The following is a 19,643-nucleotide window of genomic DNA, read 5'->3' as shown; positions in this document are numbered from 1 at the left end:
GAAAGGCATGTCAGCCTTTGAAAGAGCAACAGCACCTGCTGTTGTAGACTGTCCCCTGCAAACCAACCAGGATGACTGCTGCTGCAGGGGATGTGCTCTCTCCAGACAAGGGTTTGCCAAGAAATAAAAAACCCCTGGGGTGTGAAGTGGATCACTTTTGGGTGGGAGGCTGCATGACAAAGGTTTTATTGCTGGCCTCAGCACAGACTTGGAAGTATCACATCAGTCACCTTCCTGCAGCAAACACTAATTTGTGTGACTACTATACTTTTCAGTTGAGGACTGTGAGAAATTAGTCTGTTTTTCTTAGCCATTCGTTTCAAATCCTGCCCCCAGCACCTTTGCTTTTACAGACAAGAAATGCAGTGCAGACAGGCTCGAGGTAAAGGTTTAGAGAGGCAAGGTGGGGAACAGCAAATACAAATATGAGACAGAGCCAGCATACAACAGCAGGAGATAAGATTACAGGAACACAGTACAGTGAGTGCAGGGGCACTGGCAGGCATTTCACTTGAGATGCTTTTGCTTGCCCCTAGCATAGCACCAACACACAAACAGAATCACAGAATCATAGAATCACAGAATCATGAGGTTGTAAGAGACCTCTAAGATCATCAAGTCCAACCTATGCCCTGACATCTCAACTAGACTATAGCACCAAGTGCCATGTCCAATCTTTTTTTAAACACATCCAGAGATGGTGATTCCACCACCTCGCTGGGAAGACAATTCCAGTGCTTTATTATTCTTTCAGTGAAAAATTTTTTCCTAATATCCAACCTATACCTTCCCTGACGTAGCTTGAGACTGTGTCCCCTTGTTCTGTCAGTTGCTGCCCGGTGGAAGAGACCGACCCCCGCCTGTCTACAACCTCCCTTCAGGAAGTTGTAGAGAGCAATAAGGTCACCTCTAAGCCTCCTCCTTTCCAGGCTAAACAACCCCAGCTCCCTCAAACGTTCCTCGTAGGGCTTGTTTTCCAAGCCTCTCACCAGCCTCGTTGCTCTCCTCTGGACACGCTCAAGTATCTCAATATCCTTCCTAAATTGAGGGGCCCAGAACTGGACACAGTACTCAAGATGTGGCCTCACCAGTGCCGAGTACAGGGGGAGAATGACCTCCCTGCTCCTGCTGGTCACACAATTCCTAATGCGGGCCAGGATGCCGTTGGCCTTCTTGGCCACCAAGGCACATTGCTGGCTCATATCCAATCGGCTGTCAACCAGCACCCCCAGGTCCCTTTCTGCCTGAACACTATCCAGCCACACCGTCCCCAGCCTGTAACGCTGTAGGGGATTTTTGTGGCCAAAATGCAGAACTCGGCACTTAGACTTATTAAACTTCATACTGTTGGACTCTACCCATCCATCCAACCGATCTAAGTCTCTCTGCAGAGCCCTCCTTCCTTCCAATAGATCAACACAAGCTCCTAGCTTAGTGTCGTCTGCAAATTTACTAATGAAGGACTCGATGCCCTCATCCATGTCATCTATAAAAATATTAAATAGAACTGGTCCTAGTACAGACCCCTGAGGGACAGCACTGGTGACTGGCCGCCAGCTGGATGCAGCACCATTCACAACCACTCTCTGGGCCCGGCCATCCAGCCAGTTCCTAACCCAGCAAAGAGTGCTCCTATCCAAGCCACGGGCTGCCAGCTTTTCCAGGAGTGTACTGTGGGAGACAGTATCAAAGGCCTTGCTGAAGTCTAAATAGACAACATCCACAGCCTTTCCTGCATCCATCAGACGAGTTACCTGGTCATAGAAGGAGACCAGGTTGGTCAGACATGACCTACCCTTCATAAACCCATGCTGACTCGGTCTGATACCCTGGCCATCTTGTAAGTGCTGTGTGATAGCACTTAGTATGAACCGTTCCATTATCTTACCTGGTACTGAGGTCAGGCTAACTGGCCTGTAATTACGAGGATCCTCCTTCCCACCTTTTTTGTAAACAGGTGTCACATTGGCCAGTTTCCAATCATCTGGAACCTCACCAGTGAGCCACGACTCCTGGTAAATGATGGAGAGCGGCTTGGCAACCTCATCTGCCAGCTCCCTCATCACCCTCGGGTGGATCCCATCTGGTCCCATTGATTTATAAATATCCAAGTGTCCCAGCAGTTCTCTGACTGCCTCCTCTTGGATAATAAGAGGACCATTCTGATCCCTGGCACCACCTACCAACCCTAGAGGACAGTTTTCATGAGGATAAGCTGTCTTACCACTAAAAACTGAGGTGAAGAAAACATTAAACACTTCCGCCTTTTCCGCGTCTTTAGTAACTAGTTTGCCTGCTCCATCCAATAAGGAACCGAGGTTGGTTATACCTTTCCTTTTACCATTAATATATTTGTAAAAACTTTTTTTATTATTTTTAACAGAAGTTGCCAAGTTGAGTTCAAACTGAGCTTTGGCCTCCCTAATTTTTTTTCTACATGCCCTGGCAGCACCCTTAAATAATTCCTCAGAAATCACTCCCTCCTTAAAAAGATGATACATCTTTTTCTTATTTCTAAGTTCCTTCAAAACCTCATTACTCATCCAGACTGGACGTTTGCCTCGTCTACTCATCTTTCGGCACACAGGGACAGTCTGTTCTTGTGCCCTCAAGATCTCTGCTTTGAAGCACACCCATCTCTCTTGGACTCCTTTGTTTTTAAAGGCTGTTTCCCAAGGAATTCTCTGGATAAGTCTTTTAAATAGGCCAAAATCTGCCCTCCGGAAGTCCAGTGTAGAGATCTTATTGATATTCCTCCTTATTTCACCAATTATTGAGAATTCTATAGTTTCATGATCACTATGTCCCAAGCGGCCTACAACCTCCACATCACCTACCAGTCCATCTCTATTTGTAAACAATAGGTCTAACATAGCCCCTCCCCTGGTGGGTTTGCCCACCAGTTGTGACAAAAAGTTATCCTCTACACATTCTAAAAACCTTCTAGATTGCTGTTTTTTTGCTGTATTGAGTTCCCAGCAGATGTCTGGTAGGTTGAAGTCACCTACAAGAACAAGGGCAGATGATCCTGAGACTTTGTTCAGTTGTTTATAGAATAAGTTGTCCATCTCTTCATCCTGGTTGGGTGGACGATAGCAGACTCCCAGTAGGATGTCGGCCTTGTTGGCCTTCCCCTTAATTTTTACCCATAGGGACTCAACTTCATCATCATTAGTCTCAATACCTGTGACATCCAAAACCTCCTTAATATAAAGGGCCACCCCTCCACCTCTTCTCCCTTTTCTGTCTTTTCTGAAGAGCTTGTAGCCATCCAGTGCAGTGCTCCAACTATGTGAGTCATCCCACCACGTTTCTGTGATGGCAACTACATCATAGTCCTTCTGATGCACCATGGCCTCCAGCTCTTCTTGTTTGTTACCCATGCTGCGTGCATTGGTATACATGCATCTCAGCTGGGCTGCTGATTTCTCCCCTAACACAGTCTTACCACCCTTGGGCCTGCTTCCAAACAGCCCAGCTGCATCCCCTTCCCCCTTCAGACCTAGTTTAAAGCCCTCTCAATAAGGTCTGCCAGTTCATGAGCTAAAAACCTCCTACCCTTAACAGAGAGATGTACCCCATCTAATTCCAATAGAGCGGGTGCCATAAAGGTTGCTCCATGGTCAAAGAATCCAAAATTTTGCCGATAACACCAACCCTTGAGCCATTTATTAATGATGTAAGTTTTCCTATTCCTTTCATTGTTTTTCTCTGCCACCAAAGGGACTGAGCAGAACACTACCTGTGCACCTGTCCTATCAACCACTTGACCCAGTGCCCTAAACTCCCTTTTAATCACCTTGACACTCCTCTTTTCAATCTCATCACTGCCAGCTTGGAGTATCAGCAGTGGGTAATAATCAGAGGACTGAATCAGCCTAGGAAGTTTCTCAGTGATGTTTCGTACCTGGGCCCCAGGGAGGCAGCAGACCTCCCTGTGGGATGGGTCAGGTCGACATATGGGGCCCTCTGTCCCCCTCAGAAGGGAATCACCCACCACGATTACCCTTCTTTTTTTCTTGACATTAGAGGTGGTAATCCCTTTTTTAGGCAAGTCATAATTGGGAGGCTCACTGGGTGGATGATTTTCCTCTAAATCATCTCTCTGGCTGTCTAGATCCAGTGCCTCATACCTATTCTGGAGTGGCACCTGGCTAGGGGATGGGGGGCAGGAGGGATTTTTGTTATTACCACCCCAAGCAGGGACCCATTTCCACTCCCCTTCATCTACCAGCTGCCCCTCTATTGCCTGAGAGTGAAAGACATATGAGCCCTCTGACTCCTGGTGGGCCTCCTTTAAAGATGTAAGGGCTGAACTCCACCAGTCTATTTCCTTTTCACTATCCCTGATACTCCTTAACCTTTCGACTTCTTCCCTAAGCTCAGCCACTAGCAAAAGGAGGTCATTCACTTGTTCACACCTCAGGCAGGCCTTCTCCATAACATCCCCTGAAGCCACTGATAAGCTCAAACACTCCGGGTAGGAATGAGTCTGTATAGACGCATCCTTTTTGGAGGGCTCTACTTGGTCATGTACACTTGTACCAACCACAGATTTTGACCGGGTTAAAACCATCGCTTAGGAGAAAGCCCAAGATCAATCAACCAATAAAACAATACTTCACCAAGCTAGCTGGAACCTGCAGCCCTATCTGCTTGACCTGCCTGCGCGAACTGCTGTGACCCTGTTTGCCTGCCCCTGTTCGCCGCACTCCGGGTCGCCGCGCTCCCCAGAGGTCTCTTATAATGGGTCACTCCGGAGCAAGGAAGCTCCACCTCCTGCTCCTGAGTGGCTCACAAAGCAAAGCCCCACACCTGTGCAGTATTACCTATAATGGGTCACTCCGGAGCAAGGAAGCTCCACCTCCTGCTCCTGAGTGGCTCACAAAGCATTATGCATGAAATCACCCCAGTTCCAAGCCCCTGTTTCCCAGACAATCCTGCCCAAACCCTCGGAAGCACAGATGGAATTGCTGACCTCCCGACTGACGGCTGCAATCTCTCTTTCAGACATGTGAGTCTCATTGATGACATCGCTCAGGGCACCTCCATCCATGTACTCCATAACCAGCCAGAGTTCATCACCCAGAAGGTAGATGAAAGAAGGAAACAAGGGCATGGATATAAACATGCATGGCTACGTTGCTCTTTGGAAACAACAAGGGTTGTTTCCAGGTGCCTTTGTGATGAGGACAGAATAAAAGGAATGGACATTCCCTCTCAGCTCTGCATTGTTTGCAATCTGTTCAGTCTCAAGAAGAAAGGCACAGCTGTGAAAAAGGAGATGGCTTAGATGGCCAGCAAGCAAAAAGTGCAGTTTAGTAAAAGCCCAGATAAAAAACCTGTCACACATGCTATTTCTGGAAATAAACACCTAGTCTTCCTGGCATGCACTGCAATGGAAAAGGGACAACAATCCAAGGGAAATCCTCTATAGATGGTTTATCAGAACTTAAAAGGTGCTGAAAAAAATTTGAAAAAATTAAGCCTCAAAAGAATGTGGAGGCAGTGAATGTACAGGGTATTGAATTGGTAAAGTAGGGCTGACCCACGTTTTGAAAAATTTTCAAACTGTGTTTGCCAGGGTAGATTAATGCAGACAAAAAGCACTCTCTTTCTATCCACTGGAGATAAGTAGAGCAATAATAATTAACCAATAATTAACAGCTCTATTTTCTGCCAGTGACCAAAGTGGGTTTATAACTGTAAACAAATGTAGTCTGTAAACAAATGTTGCAGGGATAAAACAACAACCACTCACCTCTTTAAATAATTCAAAACGTTTAGGTGCTTATTAATTTTCATGACCATGAGTTCCTTAAAGGTTACTTCCCTTCTGATCAGTTCTTGAAGATTTATTTTCTTTATGGCCACCTAAAATGATGTTGAAAATCAGTAACAGTAAAAATTGGTTTCATGAGAACAACTTCTACGTGGAGTAAGTGATTTTGGATGACTCAGCCAAACTGAACCAAACTGCCTTGTGATTAGACATGTTAGTGGGAACAGACATTCCAACAGCCCACGTCTCTGCTGCCTTGGGGGCCAGTTACAGGACATGTGGGGCCACTGATGTTTTGCCTTGACCAGTTGGTAACAATTATGTCTCAACCATCACCCACAAAGCTCTGACCACACTCTCTGCTACTTTGGATGGGATTCAGAAGAAGTAATCCAGGCCTTGATACTCTGTGGATACATCCTGGGCTATGGGCAGAGCTTAGGTTTTTAGGGACGCCTTGCAGATCTCTCCCTACGTGCAGCTCCCAAGTGCAGCACTGCAGGTGGCTAAGGAACTACCAGGAACTTTCAGATCTATTTGCTGGCAGCCAGAAATGAGAATTCAGGACTCTGAAGCTGTAGTCCCAAAGGGCAGTGAGGTGCTCTAAGGCACCACCTTTGTTTTAGCCATGGAGGGCGAGTGAGCGCGTCCTTCTCTGAAAGGAACCGCTGCCCTCCGTGCCTTCCTTCTGGCAGCTGAGAAGGACAAAGCCCCAAATGTATTTTGCAGGCTGGCACCAGTCTGTGCTTCTTGTGCCTTTTCAGCACAGCTCTACCCAAAGCTCCAGCCCCAGCTTACAGCAGAGGGCAAAGCCCTCGAGTGCAGCAGAGTCTGCGGCAGCTGTTGACATTTACCTCTCCTCCTGTGGCAGTGTCGAGTGCTTTACAAACATCTCCAAAAGTCCTAGAAACAAAATAGCAGCAAAGAAAGGAGAAGTCATTTAGATCTTGCAGTGAAAGCCAACCCACACAGGAGATCTCAGCTGTAAATGCCTAAGACCTGCAGGATGCTGGAAACATGGAGATGTCTTTGACAATGCCTTCTGACCACATTTACAAATTCTGATCAGCACTGACAATCTATGCCCAGTGTCTGAACACGTTGGTAGCTTGTCTGAATTCACACATGATAGCTATTCCACCAGCAAAAAACCTGGTGCATAGTTTTGTAAAATCAACATTGCTTGGACTCACCCACTGCCAATATATTCCAGATTAGTGTATTTCATCATGGGATTTTCCATCTTCACCATTCTCCCTGGGGGAAACAAAATGCAAAATGCTCACTTGAAAGCAGAGATCCTGCTTTCTAGGGGATACAAAATGTAGTCCCACTGCCTGGGGCTCTGAGCCCTCCCTTTTTGGACAGATGGCTAACAAGAACAGGAACAGGAACAACAACAAGAAAGCAGATGTTCTGCAGCACAAGTGGCTGGCACAGACACTGATTTTCTAGCATCCTTTGAAGAGAGAGACCTCTTGACAGTGGACACACAGGGAAGCACAGGGAGACAGATTCAGAGGAGACAGAGACCAGAAGAAAACAAATACCAAGGCAAGAAAGTTTGTCATCTACAAACATTAAGGAGACTTTGAACTAATAGTGCCTTTGTTTGCTTGAGAAAAAGCACTGTGAGGTTCAACAAAAGATTTCCTACTTGCTAAGATTAAATGCACCTTGACATCTAGAATCAATTCCTCTGAACAGATGCCAATTTCAGAAAAGGAGGAATATTGCAAGTGTTCTCATCTTTTCCACCTTGCAGCAGTTTACCAGAAGAATGCCTCTGTGTTTGTAAACCAGAGCAGCTCATGCTATAACCAATCCCGATGGGACTTGCAACATCAGCACCCTCACCCTTTATGAGCAGGCTGAGCTCAAAATCACCCTGGCCTGTGCCCCTGTGAAGAACCACACTGCTTCTCTTCACCCTGACAGCGCGGATCAGTCGCTCCCATTGCACTCCCCCTCTCGGCACTGCACACATCCCCATCTTCCCAACTCGGCACGGCGGGCACGGGCAGAGAGGACAGCAGTGCTCCTGAGGCGCCAGCGTGACACAGACAGCTGCCAGAGGAGATGCTGACCCTCTCCTGAGGCCAGGCCGTGCGATGCAGAAGCCGGCCCAGACGAGGGGCTGCTGCCCCAGGCAGCTCCGTGCTGCAGTGCTGGGCAGCAGCAGGACTCTCCCAGCTGAGGAAGGTTCCAGCCTCTGCAGTCCCACCAGCCCTCAGGGACAGGGCAGCTACCACAAGAAGGCTGGCAAAGCCCAAGCAGGAGCACTGACAAGCAGTGGGAAGAAGCCACAGGCAGCCTGAGCCCTGTACAAGCTGTTGCCCCCATTCAGGACACAACAGGATGGGCTTTGAGATCAGACACAGCGAGGTGCAGATCAATGGCCTTTTTGTCCCAACAGGTGATGGTAGACCCTGAATCCACTGGGCTCTGCTCTCAGCCCCACCAGGTCTTATCTGAGAGCACAGCACTGGCAGCTGTTATGGACAAGAAGCAGATTAAATGCCTTGTGCTGCAGAATCACAAAGGACTTGATGTGTTTTCTGAGAGACTGATGTGAGGTGGGCTTCTGCCCATGGCTAGTCACTCAAGCAGTCACAGCCTTCTGCTGATGCAGGAACAATCCCTGCTTCTGCCTTCAGTCCAGAGGGAAGCCCAGTCTAAGCTGCCCTCAGAGGCAGCAGGAACAGCCAGGCACTCTCTCGCTGCCTCAGAGCACTGTCAGCACTTCCCGTGGGCAGTCCTAAATGTCCTTGTGACACCAAACTGAGGAGGACCCTTTGGTACAGCTATGCTGACACGTGCACACAATACACTGTTGCTCAGACAAGAAAGACAGCAGACGTACTCCATTGCTGCAGGGAGTCATCCTCGATCCGCTGTTGCTGAGCGGCAGCTGGGTCAGCGCAGGAGGTGAACCAAGTGCCCCAGCTCCACTTCTCCAGCTGGAGAGCAAAGGCTCCTTGGGATGGTGCTGCTGCTGCTGCTGCTGAAGCAGCTGCTTCAGTGAGAAGGCCACTGCAGATCTGAGACAAGAAATGAGTTTGTGTCAGGAAAGTGGCTGGCAGAGATTTCCCTGAGATCCCATTTCAAATGCAAGCCCTTAGGAAAGCTGCTGTCAGCCACATGCAGAGCTCTTCAACTGGATTGGTTTGGCTGTCCGCTTGTGAAACCAAATGGTCAAAACCAAAGGCTGGTTTACCTCGAGTTCATGGCCAGTTTCATGTTCGGAAGGATGACTGAAACAATGACCGCTCTACATCCTCCCAAGGACTCCTTTCCCCCTCTCAGGCTGCAGGCACATTGCAGCTCCTCGTTCTAATGTTTTTACCTCCCGGTCTTGATTTGTCTTTTCCTGCACCATCCTGGGGATGTGCTTATCCTGCAGCATCTCTGGTTGGTTTGGTTCCTGGGCCTCACTCCAGTCTTGGGTCTCTTGGTCTCCTGTCATTTGCTGGAACTCTTCAAAGGCTTCCAGGTAGGATGTCAACACATGCACCTCAAGTCAAACAGAACAAAGCAGTCAGAGACTACAGCTTCTCCCTGTCAGCCAGGAGTCATCCACTGTGAGGAAAGGGAAAGAACAGGAAAGGAGGAGATTCACAAGGGATACAGATAGCCTGTGGCTTGTATTCCAAATCTATCTGAGTGATCATGTACACCTGCAAAAACCCAAGAAACAAGGGGACCTGGAAGAAGTCACCAGGACTTTTTTTGGATGACTTCTGAGCAAGATGTAAAAAGGACTAATCCCACTGTCCAAGTCAACAGCTGAGATTCAGCAGACCAGGAAGTGTCCTTCAGAGCAGCTGTGATAGAGGCCTCAGCAGGGTGGCATTTAAGAGGCATCACCCCACCCCTCCCCTGCTGGGCAGAGGAAAGGCAAGAATGGCAGAAAGCACCAGTTTGGTGACTGCAGAGGCTATTGCTATTTCACTCACTTTCGCATCTAGAGCCATTTTCTCCTGAAGGAGGAGTTTAAATTTCTTTATGATGATTTCAAGAATTTCTTCTGGCCTCTTCTTCCTTGCCCTGTTCCTAGCCTCAGTTTCCTGCAGCTCTGCCGGCATCTGTTTGTAAATGTTCTGTAGAGAACAAGAGAGAGGATGTCTCATGAGTGGGTGGCTGCCACTATTACTGGTTTTGTTGATCGCTCCTGTGCTGGTGGAGATGAATCTCCTCTTGAATTCTTCTGATCTCATCTTTGTTCCTCCTCTTCAATACCATGATGGCACTCTGAGCTTCGGGCAGCTCTGCTTGGGGCTCTGACTTCATGTTCTATACACACAAATGCACAGCAAGTGACTGGGAGCTGCCATCAGGCTCAGCTTTTTCCTCTTGCAGCTTCAAAAGCACATCTATTCAGTCACTTCTTTCTGCTTCCCTACCCACCTCTGCTTCCACTGCAAACCTCCTGTCCCAGTGCTGATCTCTGCAGATTCCAAGGCTCTGTGCTTTCAGTGCCTGTGGGACTCCTGGCCTCCTCAGGCCCAAGAGCTCTGTTTTATGCCCCTCTTCCTGCCCTTCCCTCTGGCACCTGGCCAGTCAGGCTTACCTGGCCATTCTGCTGTGGCTCTTCCACCTGCTGCCTGAGCTGCTCTTCCTGCTCTCGGGCTGGGAACAGCTCTCCCTGAGCCTGGCATGGCATCTCTGATAAAGAAGCCTCGTCCTGCTCTTTCTCTACAAGGACCTGCACAGAAAGCAAGAGAAGATGGCTTTCAACTTCCCATGTGATATTTGTGAGCCAAGACTCAAAGGCTGATGGGCTCACACATTCCCAAAGCTCTGTGCTGCCGCTCTCCTGGGTCATTCCCTGCCCAAGGAGAGGCACAGATTCCAAAGTGAGCCTGGCACTACAATCAGGGGCCACCTGGCACTGAAGCTCCAACAGCCTGTCAGGCAGCTGACAGGGAAGCTGTGGCATTCCTCAAGGCTCTGGTGAGGGCCTCCCTCTGCTCCTGCCATGTCCTCTTTGTCTTTCAGTAGTGACTGACACCCAGTCCTGTCCCACAGCTCCATCCTGGCTCTGCAGGTGGCTTCCTGGCTGAGCTCAGCCCTTGGGAGAGACACTTCTGCAGTTCACGTTCTCCTCAGGCCTGCACCAGCATTCCTGCCTTTCTGACATCTACACTCTTGTTAGAAATCCTGGTCATTCGGGAGGTAAGGATGCGTGCAAAGATCCTCTGATGGACATCAGAGAGCTTCTATGGTTCTCTGCACCTCAGTATAAGGAAGAGGACCAAGGTGTTTCTTCTCCCTCTTTTGTCAGCTGAGAATTCTGACCAGCAGTAACAGAGACTCTCATAAGGCTCCAATAATGAATGCACTTACACACCCCTGGGGATGCCAGTGAAGGAAACCGTGTGTCATGTAATGCATGTAGGAGCAGAGTCACCAAACACCCCTGAACCATGGAATTGTTCCACCTCTCTCGGACAAGCAGAAATTTAAAGAATTAACTGGGGACTTCAGGGCAGAAGAGGCCAGAGGAGGAAAACAGCTCTGAGGGGAAAAAAACCACCGTATCCGGAGGGGGAAACATCTCTGCCTGCTCGGAACTGGTCAAGAGAACATGTCTCTAATCCTCTCCTGAAAGGGATGCTTTAGGTGAGCTTTGCACCTCCAAATCCTTTGTGCCAGAGCTGGGAAAATTCAGTTATGTAAATGTTACATAGATAGACAGATAGACAGACAGAAACATAGACATATAGATCTCACTGATACAATCTCTCTTTACTGTCCTCTCTGCTGCTGCACACATCAACACTTGGTAGCCAGTGCCCTGCTCAGCAGCAATCCTGAGATTGCTGTCCTGTTGCTTCAATAAACCACACTCTTGGGGAATCTGGAGTGCATACGTCCTTATGGAAAGTGATCTGATCCAGAGCATTGCACTGGGAGCTGCATTCCCTGTGCATCTGTGCTGGAGCAAGTTCTTCTCTTGGACTCGACCACACTGACAACTCTAAAGTGGCTGTAATAAGACATAAAGCCCAGCCCCTTCCAGCTCCTCTGATCTCTCAGGACCAGCAAAATACAAAGGGATTGATATCCTGCTAAATTCCCAAAAACAACACACACTGATTCACTAGGCTGAACAAAGGCACAGGCACTGATAACCTCAAACTGGTCTGTAATGCCATACTGTCTACCCTGGAACCACAACAGCTTCTTCTGCACCAAGGTGCTGCACCGAAGGATGATGTCACAAGCAAAAACATTATATTCTCCAAAAGTGACACCGAGGAAATCAGAATTCTAACAGACACAGTCCCAGTACAATAAAAGACCAAGAAATAATGAGGAAAAGTGCCTTAGAAGGGAGGAAAAGAAAGTGTGACTGGACTTGCAATCCAAGCACAACAAAAATCAGAAATTAAAAAAAAATAAAAGGCAAAAAGTCACACCTGAAAGTGACTAAAACATTTGGAAGCACTGATGAAAAGCTGAAGGTTCCTCATGAGACTTCCCTTGTCCAGGCTAAAGCTCCCTCAGCACCTCCTCCCTGGCCTTATGCTCCACACCCTTGCCCACCTCCCGTCTCCTTCTGTGCACACGCTCCAGCCCCTCAAGGACTTGCTGCTTCACAGGGGCCCACAACTGCACACAGCACTCACTGCAGCTGCGGCCGCAGCGCTGCCCAGCACAGCCCGAAGCTCACTGCCCTGCTCCTGCTGCCCCTCTGCTGCTGACACAGCCCACCATGCCCTTGGCCTTCTTGGCCGCCTGCCCACACGCTGCCTCACGTGCAGCTGCTCTTCACCACCAGCAGCCCTGCCTCCTTTTGGCTCACGCAGCTCGCCAGACACACTCTTGCCCATCTGACTTCAAATACTGCATCCTCCATTTCAACATCTCCTTCCTCTTCTCTACAATGCAAGACAGCACTCAAGGACTTGCAGCTTCACCCTCACTCCAGGCTCCAGTGCACTTGCCAAAGCTGCAGACTTCACCGCAAAAGGGATCCACAGAAACTCCCCGCTTCTGCCTTTTGCCTCACAAGAAGCCTTCGTAACTACGCGCTTCCTTTCCTTGGCCACACGGCACAAGAATGGCCCCTCACAGCTTCACGCACAGCACACTCATCTCCTTGCAGCTTAGCAAAAGCCAACAGACAGCTGGGCTAAAAGAGGCTGTACAAATGAAGAACTGCTCAAGAAAACTGCAGAACACTTCCACAAGCCAAACACACCTTTCCAATATGGAAAAACAAAGAAACAAACCCTGCGACCGACAGCACCACCACCTGTGCCCTTGGCCAATGCACTGCAGAAGCCCAGACACAGAGCTGCACTCAGCCAGGCAGCCAAAAGCTCACCCAGAGCCCCCAGCTCTTCGGTGCCTCAACATGACAGGCCAAAGGCCAATTGCCAGCTGGCACTGCCTGCACGAAATGACTGCATCCTGCAGGACTCCAGCACTCCGCCTCCTCGGCCAGCAACAGCAAGTGCTGGCTGCTCAGCAGCTTGCACCTCTGCCTTGCACTAAAGACAGCACCACCCACAACTGGCACTTACTCTCTTGCAAGGAGCAGCCTGGGCTGTCAAAACAGAGGGCTGCTTCTGCTTCTCTCGCTCCCTTTGCTTCTCTTTGCCTTCTTCTCCGGGAGCAGAGGGAGCCATGGGAGAGACGGCTGTTCCTTTCGTCACCTGTGGCAAGAGAGAAGCATGAGGGACACGCCGTTACCTTGCATTTCTAAACTAATTTCTCCTGGCACCTACAACCACATCTTCTAAGAAGAACGCATCAGCTCTGTTAGCAATGGCATTCCCAGTCACTCCAACCAGATTAAAATGGGCCATTTCAACACAACTCTATATGGCTATGAATTTCACATTCCTCCTTGCCTGCTATCAGCAAGCAACCTTGTCTCTGCAAAACACAGCTTTTATTTCTTGCAAGCTCTGCAATGGACAAGTAGCAAAGAGCCGGCAAGGCCTTAGCTATTGCTGCTGCAGACAGGGAAAACTACAACTGGATCACAATCCCATCCTGTGCTGGAAAAGGGCAGGAAATGTTGTGCGTAAGCTCCCTTGCTGGCTGCAGAAAGAGAAAACAAACAGGACTTCTCCTCCTAGCATACCAAAAAACGCAGAAGCCACAGGGTGCAAGCGGCAGCTACTCCAGTCTCTGAAGCACTGGCATGCACTGAGGCCATGTTTGAATGGGCAACAGCTTTTGTGCTGAGCGCTGTCACGTCAGCATCTATGGAAGTCTGCCTGAAGGTCCCTCACCAGACTCCCCTTGTCCAGGCTAAAGCTCCCTCAGCACCTCCTCCCTGGCCTTATGCTCCACACCCTTGCCCACCTCCCGTCTCCTTCTGTGCACACGCTCCAGCCCCTCAAGGACTTGCTGCTTCACAGGGCCCACAACTGCACACAGCACTCACTGCAGCTGCGGCCGCAGCGCTGCCCAGCACAGCCCGACGCTCACTGCCCTGCTCCTGCTGCCCCTCTGCTGCTCACACAGCCCACCATGCCCTTGGCCTTCTTGGCCGCCTGCCCACACGCTGCCTCACGTGCAGCTGCTCTTCACCACCAGCAGCCCTGCCTCCTTTTGGCCCACGCAGCTCGCCAGCCACACTCTTGCCCATCTGACTTCAAATACTGCATCCTCCATTTCATCATCTCCTTCCTCTTCTCTACAACGCAAGACAGCACTCAAGGACTTGCAGCTTCACCCCCACTCCAGGCTCCAGTGCACTTGCCAAAGCTGCAGACTTCACCGCAAAAGGGATCCACAGAAACTCCCCGCTTCTGCCTTTTGCCTCACAAGAAGCCTTCGTAACTACGCGCTTCCTTTCTTTGGCCACAGGGGACAAGAATGGCCCCTCACAGCTTCACACACAGCACACTCATCTCCTTGCAGCTTATCCAAAGCCAACAGACAGCTGGGCCAAAAGAGGCTGTACAAATGAAGAACTGCTCAAGAAAACTGCAGAACGCTTCCACAAGCCAAACACACCTTTCCACGAGGCAAAATCAAAGGAACAAAGCCCTGGGACTGCCAGCACCACCACCTGTGCCCTTGGCCAATGCACTGCAGAAGCCCAGACATAGAGTTGCACTCAGCCAGGCAGCCAAAAGCTCACCCAGAGCCCCCAGCTCTTCGGTGCCTCAACATGACAGGCCAAAGGCCAATTGCCAGCTGGCACTGCCTGCAGGAAATGGCTGCGTCCTGCAGGACTCCAGCACTCTGCCTCCTCGGCCAGCAACAGCAAGTGCTGGCTGCTCAGCAGCTTGCACCTCTGCCTTGCACTAAAGACAGCACCACCCACAACTGGCACTTACTCTCTTGGGATGATCAGGCTGGGCTGTGACCACGGCTGGGCGCATGTGGTTATCCTGCTCATTTTGCTCCTTTTTGGCGTCTTCTCCAGGAGCAGAGGGAGCCAGGGGAGAGATGGCTGTTACTTTTGTCACCTGTGGCAAGAGAGAAGCATGAGGGACAGGCTGTTATCTACCATTTCTAACCTCATTTCTCCTGGCATTTACAACTACATCTTGTAAGGAGAACTCGTCAACTGTGTTAGCAGTGGGATTCTCAGTCACTCCAACCCCATTAAAATTGGCCAATTCAACACAACACTATATAGCTACAAATTTGATTTTCCTTCTTGTCTGCTATCAGCAAGCAACCTTGTCTCTGCAAAACGGAGCGTTTATTTCTTGCAAGGTGTCTGCAGTGGATGTCCATCTTTCACTCACTTGCTTTTGTAGAGCCCAAGGGAGGCGGTTAAGTTTCTCTCTGATGATTTTCATTTCTTCCTCCAGCCTCCTCACCCTTTCCTTGTTCCTATCCTCAGATTCCTGCAGCTCCGCCTGCACATCTTCCTTGATGGTCTGTAACCAAGAATAAACACGCTGTTTCATGGGTGGAGTGGCTGCCACTCTTTCACTTACATGTTTTTGTTGATTGCCCCTGTGCTGATGGAGATGAATCTCCTCTTGAATTCTTCTCATGTCTTCCTTCTTCCTCCTCTCCACTGCCATGATGGCACTCTGAGCTTCGGGCAGCTCTGCTTGGGGCTCTGACTTGATGTTCTATACACACAAATGCACAGCAAGTGACTGGGAGCTGCCATCAGGCTCAGCTTTTTCCTCTTGCTGCCTCAAAAGCACATCTATTCAGTCACTTCTTTCTGCTTCCCTACCCACCTCTGCTTCCAATGTAACCCTCCTGTCCCTGTGCTGATCTCTGCAGATTCCAAGGTTCTGTGCTTTCAGTGCCTGTGGGACTCCTGGCCTCCTCAGGCCGAAGAGCTCTGTTTTATGCCCCTCTTCCTGCCTTTCCCTCTGGCACCTGGCCAGTCAGGCTTACCTGGCCATTCTGCTGTGGCTCTTCCACCTGCTGCCTGAGCTGCTCTTCCTGCTCTTGGGCTGGGAACAGCTCTCCCTGAGCCTGGCATGGCATCTCTGATAAAGCAGTCTGCTCCTGCTTTTTCTCTACAAGAACCGGCAGAGAAAGCAAGAGAAGATGGGTTTTGACTTGCCATACGATATTTGAGGGCCAAGACTCAAAGGCTGATGGGCTCACACATTCCCAAAGCTCTGTGCTGATCTCCTGGGTCACTCTCTGCCCATGGGGAGGCACAGATTCCACAGTGAGCCTGGCACTACAATCAGGGGCCATCTGGCACTGAAGCTCCAACAGCCTGTCAGGCAGCTGACAGGGAAGCTGTGGCATTCCTCAAGGCTCTGGTGAGGGCCTCCCTCTGCTCCTGCCATGTCCTCTTTGTCTTTCAGTAGTGACTGACACCCAGCCCTGTCCCACAGCTCCATCCTGGCTCTGCAGGTGGCTTCCTGGCTGAGCTCAGCCCTTGGGAGAGACACTTCTGCAGTTCACGTTCTCCTCAGGCCTGCACCAGCATTCCTGCCTTTCTGACATCTACACTCTTGTTAGAAATCCTGGTAATTCGGGAGATAAGAATATGTGCAGAGATCCTCTGACATCAGAGAACATTTATGGTTCTCTGAACCTCAGTATAAGGAAGAGGACCAAGGTGTTTCTTCTCCTGTCTTTTGTCAGCTGAGAATTGTGACCAGCAGTAACAGAGACTCTCATAAGACCCCATTAATGAATGCATTTACACACCCCTGGGGATGCCAGTGAAGGAAACCATGTTGTTAAAAATCGAACGAGCCAATTTTCAGAAAGTGGTTGAAAAAGGCTCTCGTTTATTAAAACAAGCCAGAGAGGACAGAGGACCTGAGATAAGCTCAGAATCCACACACAACAGCTCAAAATCTAGAACAACATGTTAAGCACACATTGTGTTCTTCCGCAAACAAACCACACACGAACAGGAATAAACCCGAAAGCACCCCGAAGAACTCACAGCCCCCCTTTTCATAACAGTCCCTGGTCCAGGATTGGTGGGTTTTGGATCCGCGCACCGATTGGTGGAATTTGGGCGCTTTGATTGGTCCTTACTGATGTTCATTTTGGACCAATCCTTTCCCCAGGGCGTGTTGCCTTGCAGGCAAGGCGTAACGACCTGGTTCCAAGGAAACGCAGCACGACGGCCCAATGCTTTTGGCCGCTCGGGCTAAGGACACGCAGACATCAATGTGATAGACGGTCCAAAGGCCCTTTATTGGTTTTCTCCTCGGTATATATACCCTTGGTCCTTCCCCTACCTTCGGGGTCTGACTTTTACCTTATATGGTTAGTAAGGGGACTGGGTGGAGGCCGTGTTAGTGGGGGGGTTACATTCTTGGCCTTTTGTCCTGCGGCTATCTCTTATCTCTGGGGAATCAGGTGAGGGAGGCCCTATCAGGTTTCCGTGACAGCCCGAAATCTTCCGACCGCCTGTCCCTATTCTCTCTGCCACAAGGGCGTCGAGTGATTGGTCAGTGCCCTGGTCCATTCACTTTCCACCTCCAGCCCCCACCAAGTCCTGGACACTTCCCTTCCCCCAGAACAAACAAACCCCCCATTCTTCCCCAACTTTTTTAAAATGAAACTCATACCAATGTGTCATGTAATGCCTGTATGAGCAAAGTCACCAAACACCACCGAACCATGGAAGTGTTCCACTTTCCTAGGACAGGCAGAAATTTAAACTGTGGACTTCAGGACAGAAGAGGCTGGAGGAGAAAAACAGCTCTGAGGGGAAAAAAACCCATGTCTGAAGGGGGAAACATCTCTGCCTGCTCAGAATCAGTTGACAGACCGTGTCACTAATCCTCTCCTGAAAGGGATGCTTTAGGTGAGCTTTTCACCTCCAACATCATTGGACCAGATCCAGGAAGATTCAATTATGTAAATGTTACAAAGGCAGACAGGCAGACTGACAGATAGATAGATAGATACATCTACTATAATCTGTCTTTACTGTTCTCTCTGTTGCTACACACATCAACACTTGGTAGCCAGTGCCCCCAGTCAGCAGCAATCCTGAGATTGCTGTCTTGTTGCTTCAATAAACCAGACTCTTGGGGAATCTGGAGTGTGTAGGTCCTTACGGAAAGTGATGTGGCCCAGAGCATTGCACTGGAAACCTCACTCTTTGTGCATCTCTGCTGGAGCAAGTTCTTCTCTTGGACTCAACCCCACTGACACTGCTAAAGTGGTTGTGATTAGAAATGCTGCCTACCCCCTCCCAGCTCCTCTGATCTCTGACCATCATAACATCACCCTAGGACATTCCACCCCTTATCCCCATATCGTCAACTTACTACCAAACCTCATGCATTTTATTCAAGTAAAAACTTCCATCTGCTTCCCCCAAAACATTACAAGCAATCCCCATTGTGCCCCTGTCATGTAACCACACCGGAGCACTCAATCCAGGTCCCAGACTACAGAGCTGCAGGATTCCTCACTTCCATTTTGCTGACTCAAAACTCCATCTTTCACTTCCTCAGACCCTTGACAATTACACGTTTTTTTCTGTTTCACATCTGTATGGTTTAATGTACAGACAATGGCAGTAACATCCAGCAAACAGTGATATTTGCATATGATTTTCACCCCACAATCAGATCTCCCTGAGGTACACATTGTGTTGTTCCATCTCTCTGCATTATCCACCATGTGCAACCTGGTCCCTGATCAAAGACAATCCCGCAAATGGGTTTGTCTACTTGAGGCAGAATTGATCCACACCGTCTTCCCTAACAAATCTCTGACATTTACCACTGGGACTTCATCTGTTATATCCAGGGACTCAGACTGGGCAGGACCTGCTCAGTTGTTGGAACCTCGGATATTAACTAACCAGGTGACCTTTGCTAAATGCTGCTCCCAGTTTTTGAAAGATCCCCCACCCAAGGCTTTCCACTGGGTTTTTATAGTCCATTGTACCTCTCCACTTTGCCTGCAGCCTACCTCTACCTGGTGCAAGGTAGAGGATATGGTACACCCACTCAGTGCCATGTTCCCTAGCCCAGGTGTTAATAAGACTGTTCTTGAAATGAGTCCCATTGTCTGACTCAATCCTCTCAGGGGTACCATGCCTCCACAGGACCTGCTTTTCAAGGCCCAGGATGGTGTTACGGGCAGTAGCGTGAGACACAGGGTAGGTTTCCAACCATCCCGTGGTGGCTTCTACCATGGTCAGCACTTGCTTTGGTGTGCCTGGGGCAGTGTGATGTGGTCAATCTGCCAGGCCTCCCCATACTTATACTTGGACCACCGCCCACCATACCACAGGGGCTTCACTCGCTTGCCCTGTTTGATGGCAGCACACGTCACACAGTCGTGGATAACCTGAGACATAACTGTCCATGGTTAAATCCACCCCTCGGTCTCGTGCCCACTTACAGGTGACATCTCTACCCTGATGGCCTGAGGCATCATGGGCCCATCAAGCTAGGAATAACTCTCCCTTGTGTTCCCAATC

At 49.6% G+C, this 19,643-nt stretch overlaps 1 protein-coding gene across 1 annotated transcript; it reads right to left on the bottom strand.

The window, feature by feature from the left end:
• Positions 1 to 5,757: 5,757 nt before the first annotated feature.
• LOC135291274 (serine/threonine-protein kinase PAK 3-like) lies at positions 5,758 to 15,967 on the bottom strand. The gene is made up of 10 exons (XM_064405308.1): positions 15,505 to 15,967; positions 15,088 to 15,219; positions 13,315 to 13,446; positions 10,353 to 10,487; positions 9,739 to 9,882; positions 9,129 to 9,296; positions 8,646 to 8,823; positions 6,976 to 7,039; positions 6,637 to 6,685; positions 5,758 to 5,874 (listed from the first exon to the last, which is right to left on the bottom strand). The coding sequence occupies exons 1-10, from the start codon at positions 15,787 to 15,789 to the stop codon at positions 5,758 to 5,760; spliced, it is 1,404 nt and encodes a 467-aa protein (XP_064261378.1). The 5' UTR covers positions 15,790 to 15,967.
• Between the last annotated feature and the right edge of the window lie 3,676 nt (positions 15,968 to 19,643).

The sequence above is a fragment of the Passer domesticus genome, chromosome Z (genome assembly GCF_036417665.1).
Source record: "Passer domesticus isolate bPasDom1 chromosome Z, bPasDom1.hap1, whole genome shotgun sequence".
In the NCBI taxonomy this organism is placed as follows: Eukaryota; Metazoa; Chordata; class Aves; order Passeriformes; family Passeridae; genus Passer; species Passer domesticus.
The sequence above is the reverse complement of the archived record's forward strand: the minus strand, read 5'-3'. Positions and strand labels throughout refer to the sequence as shown.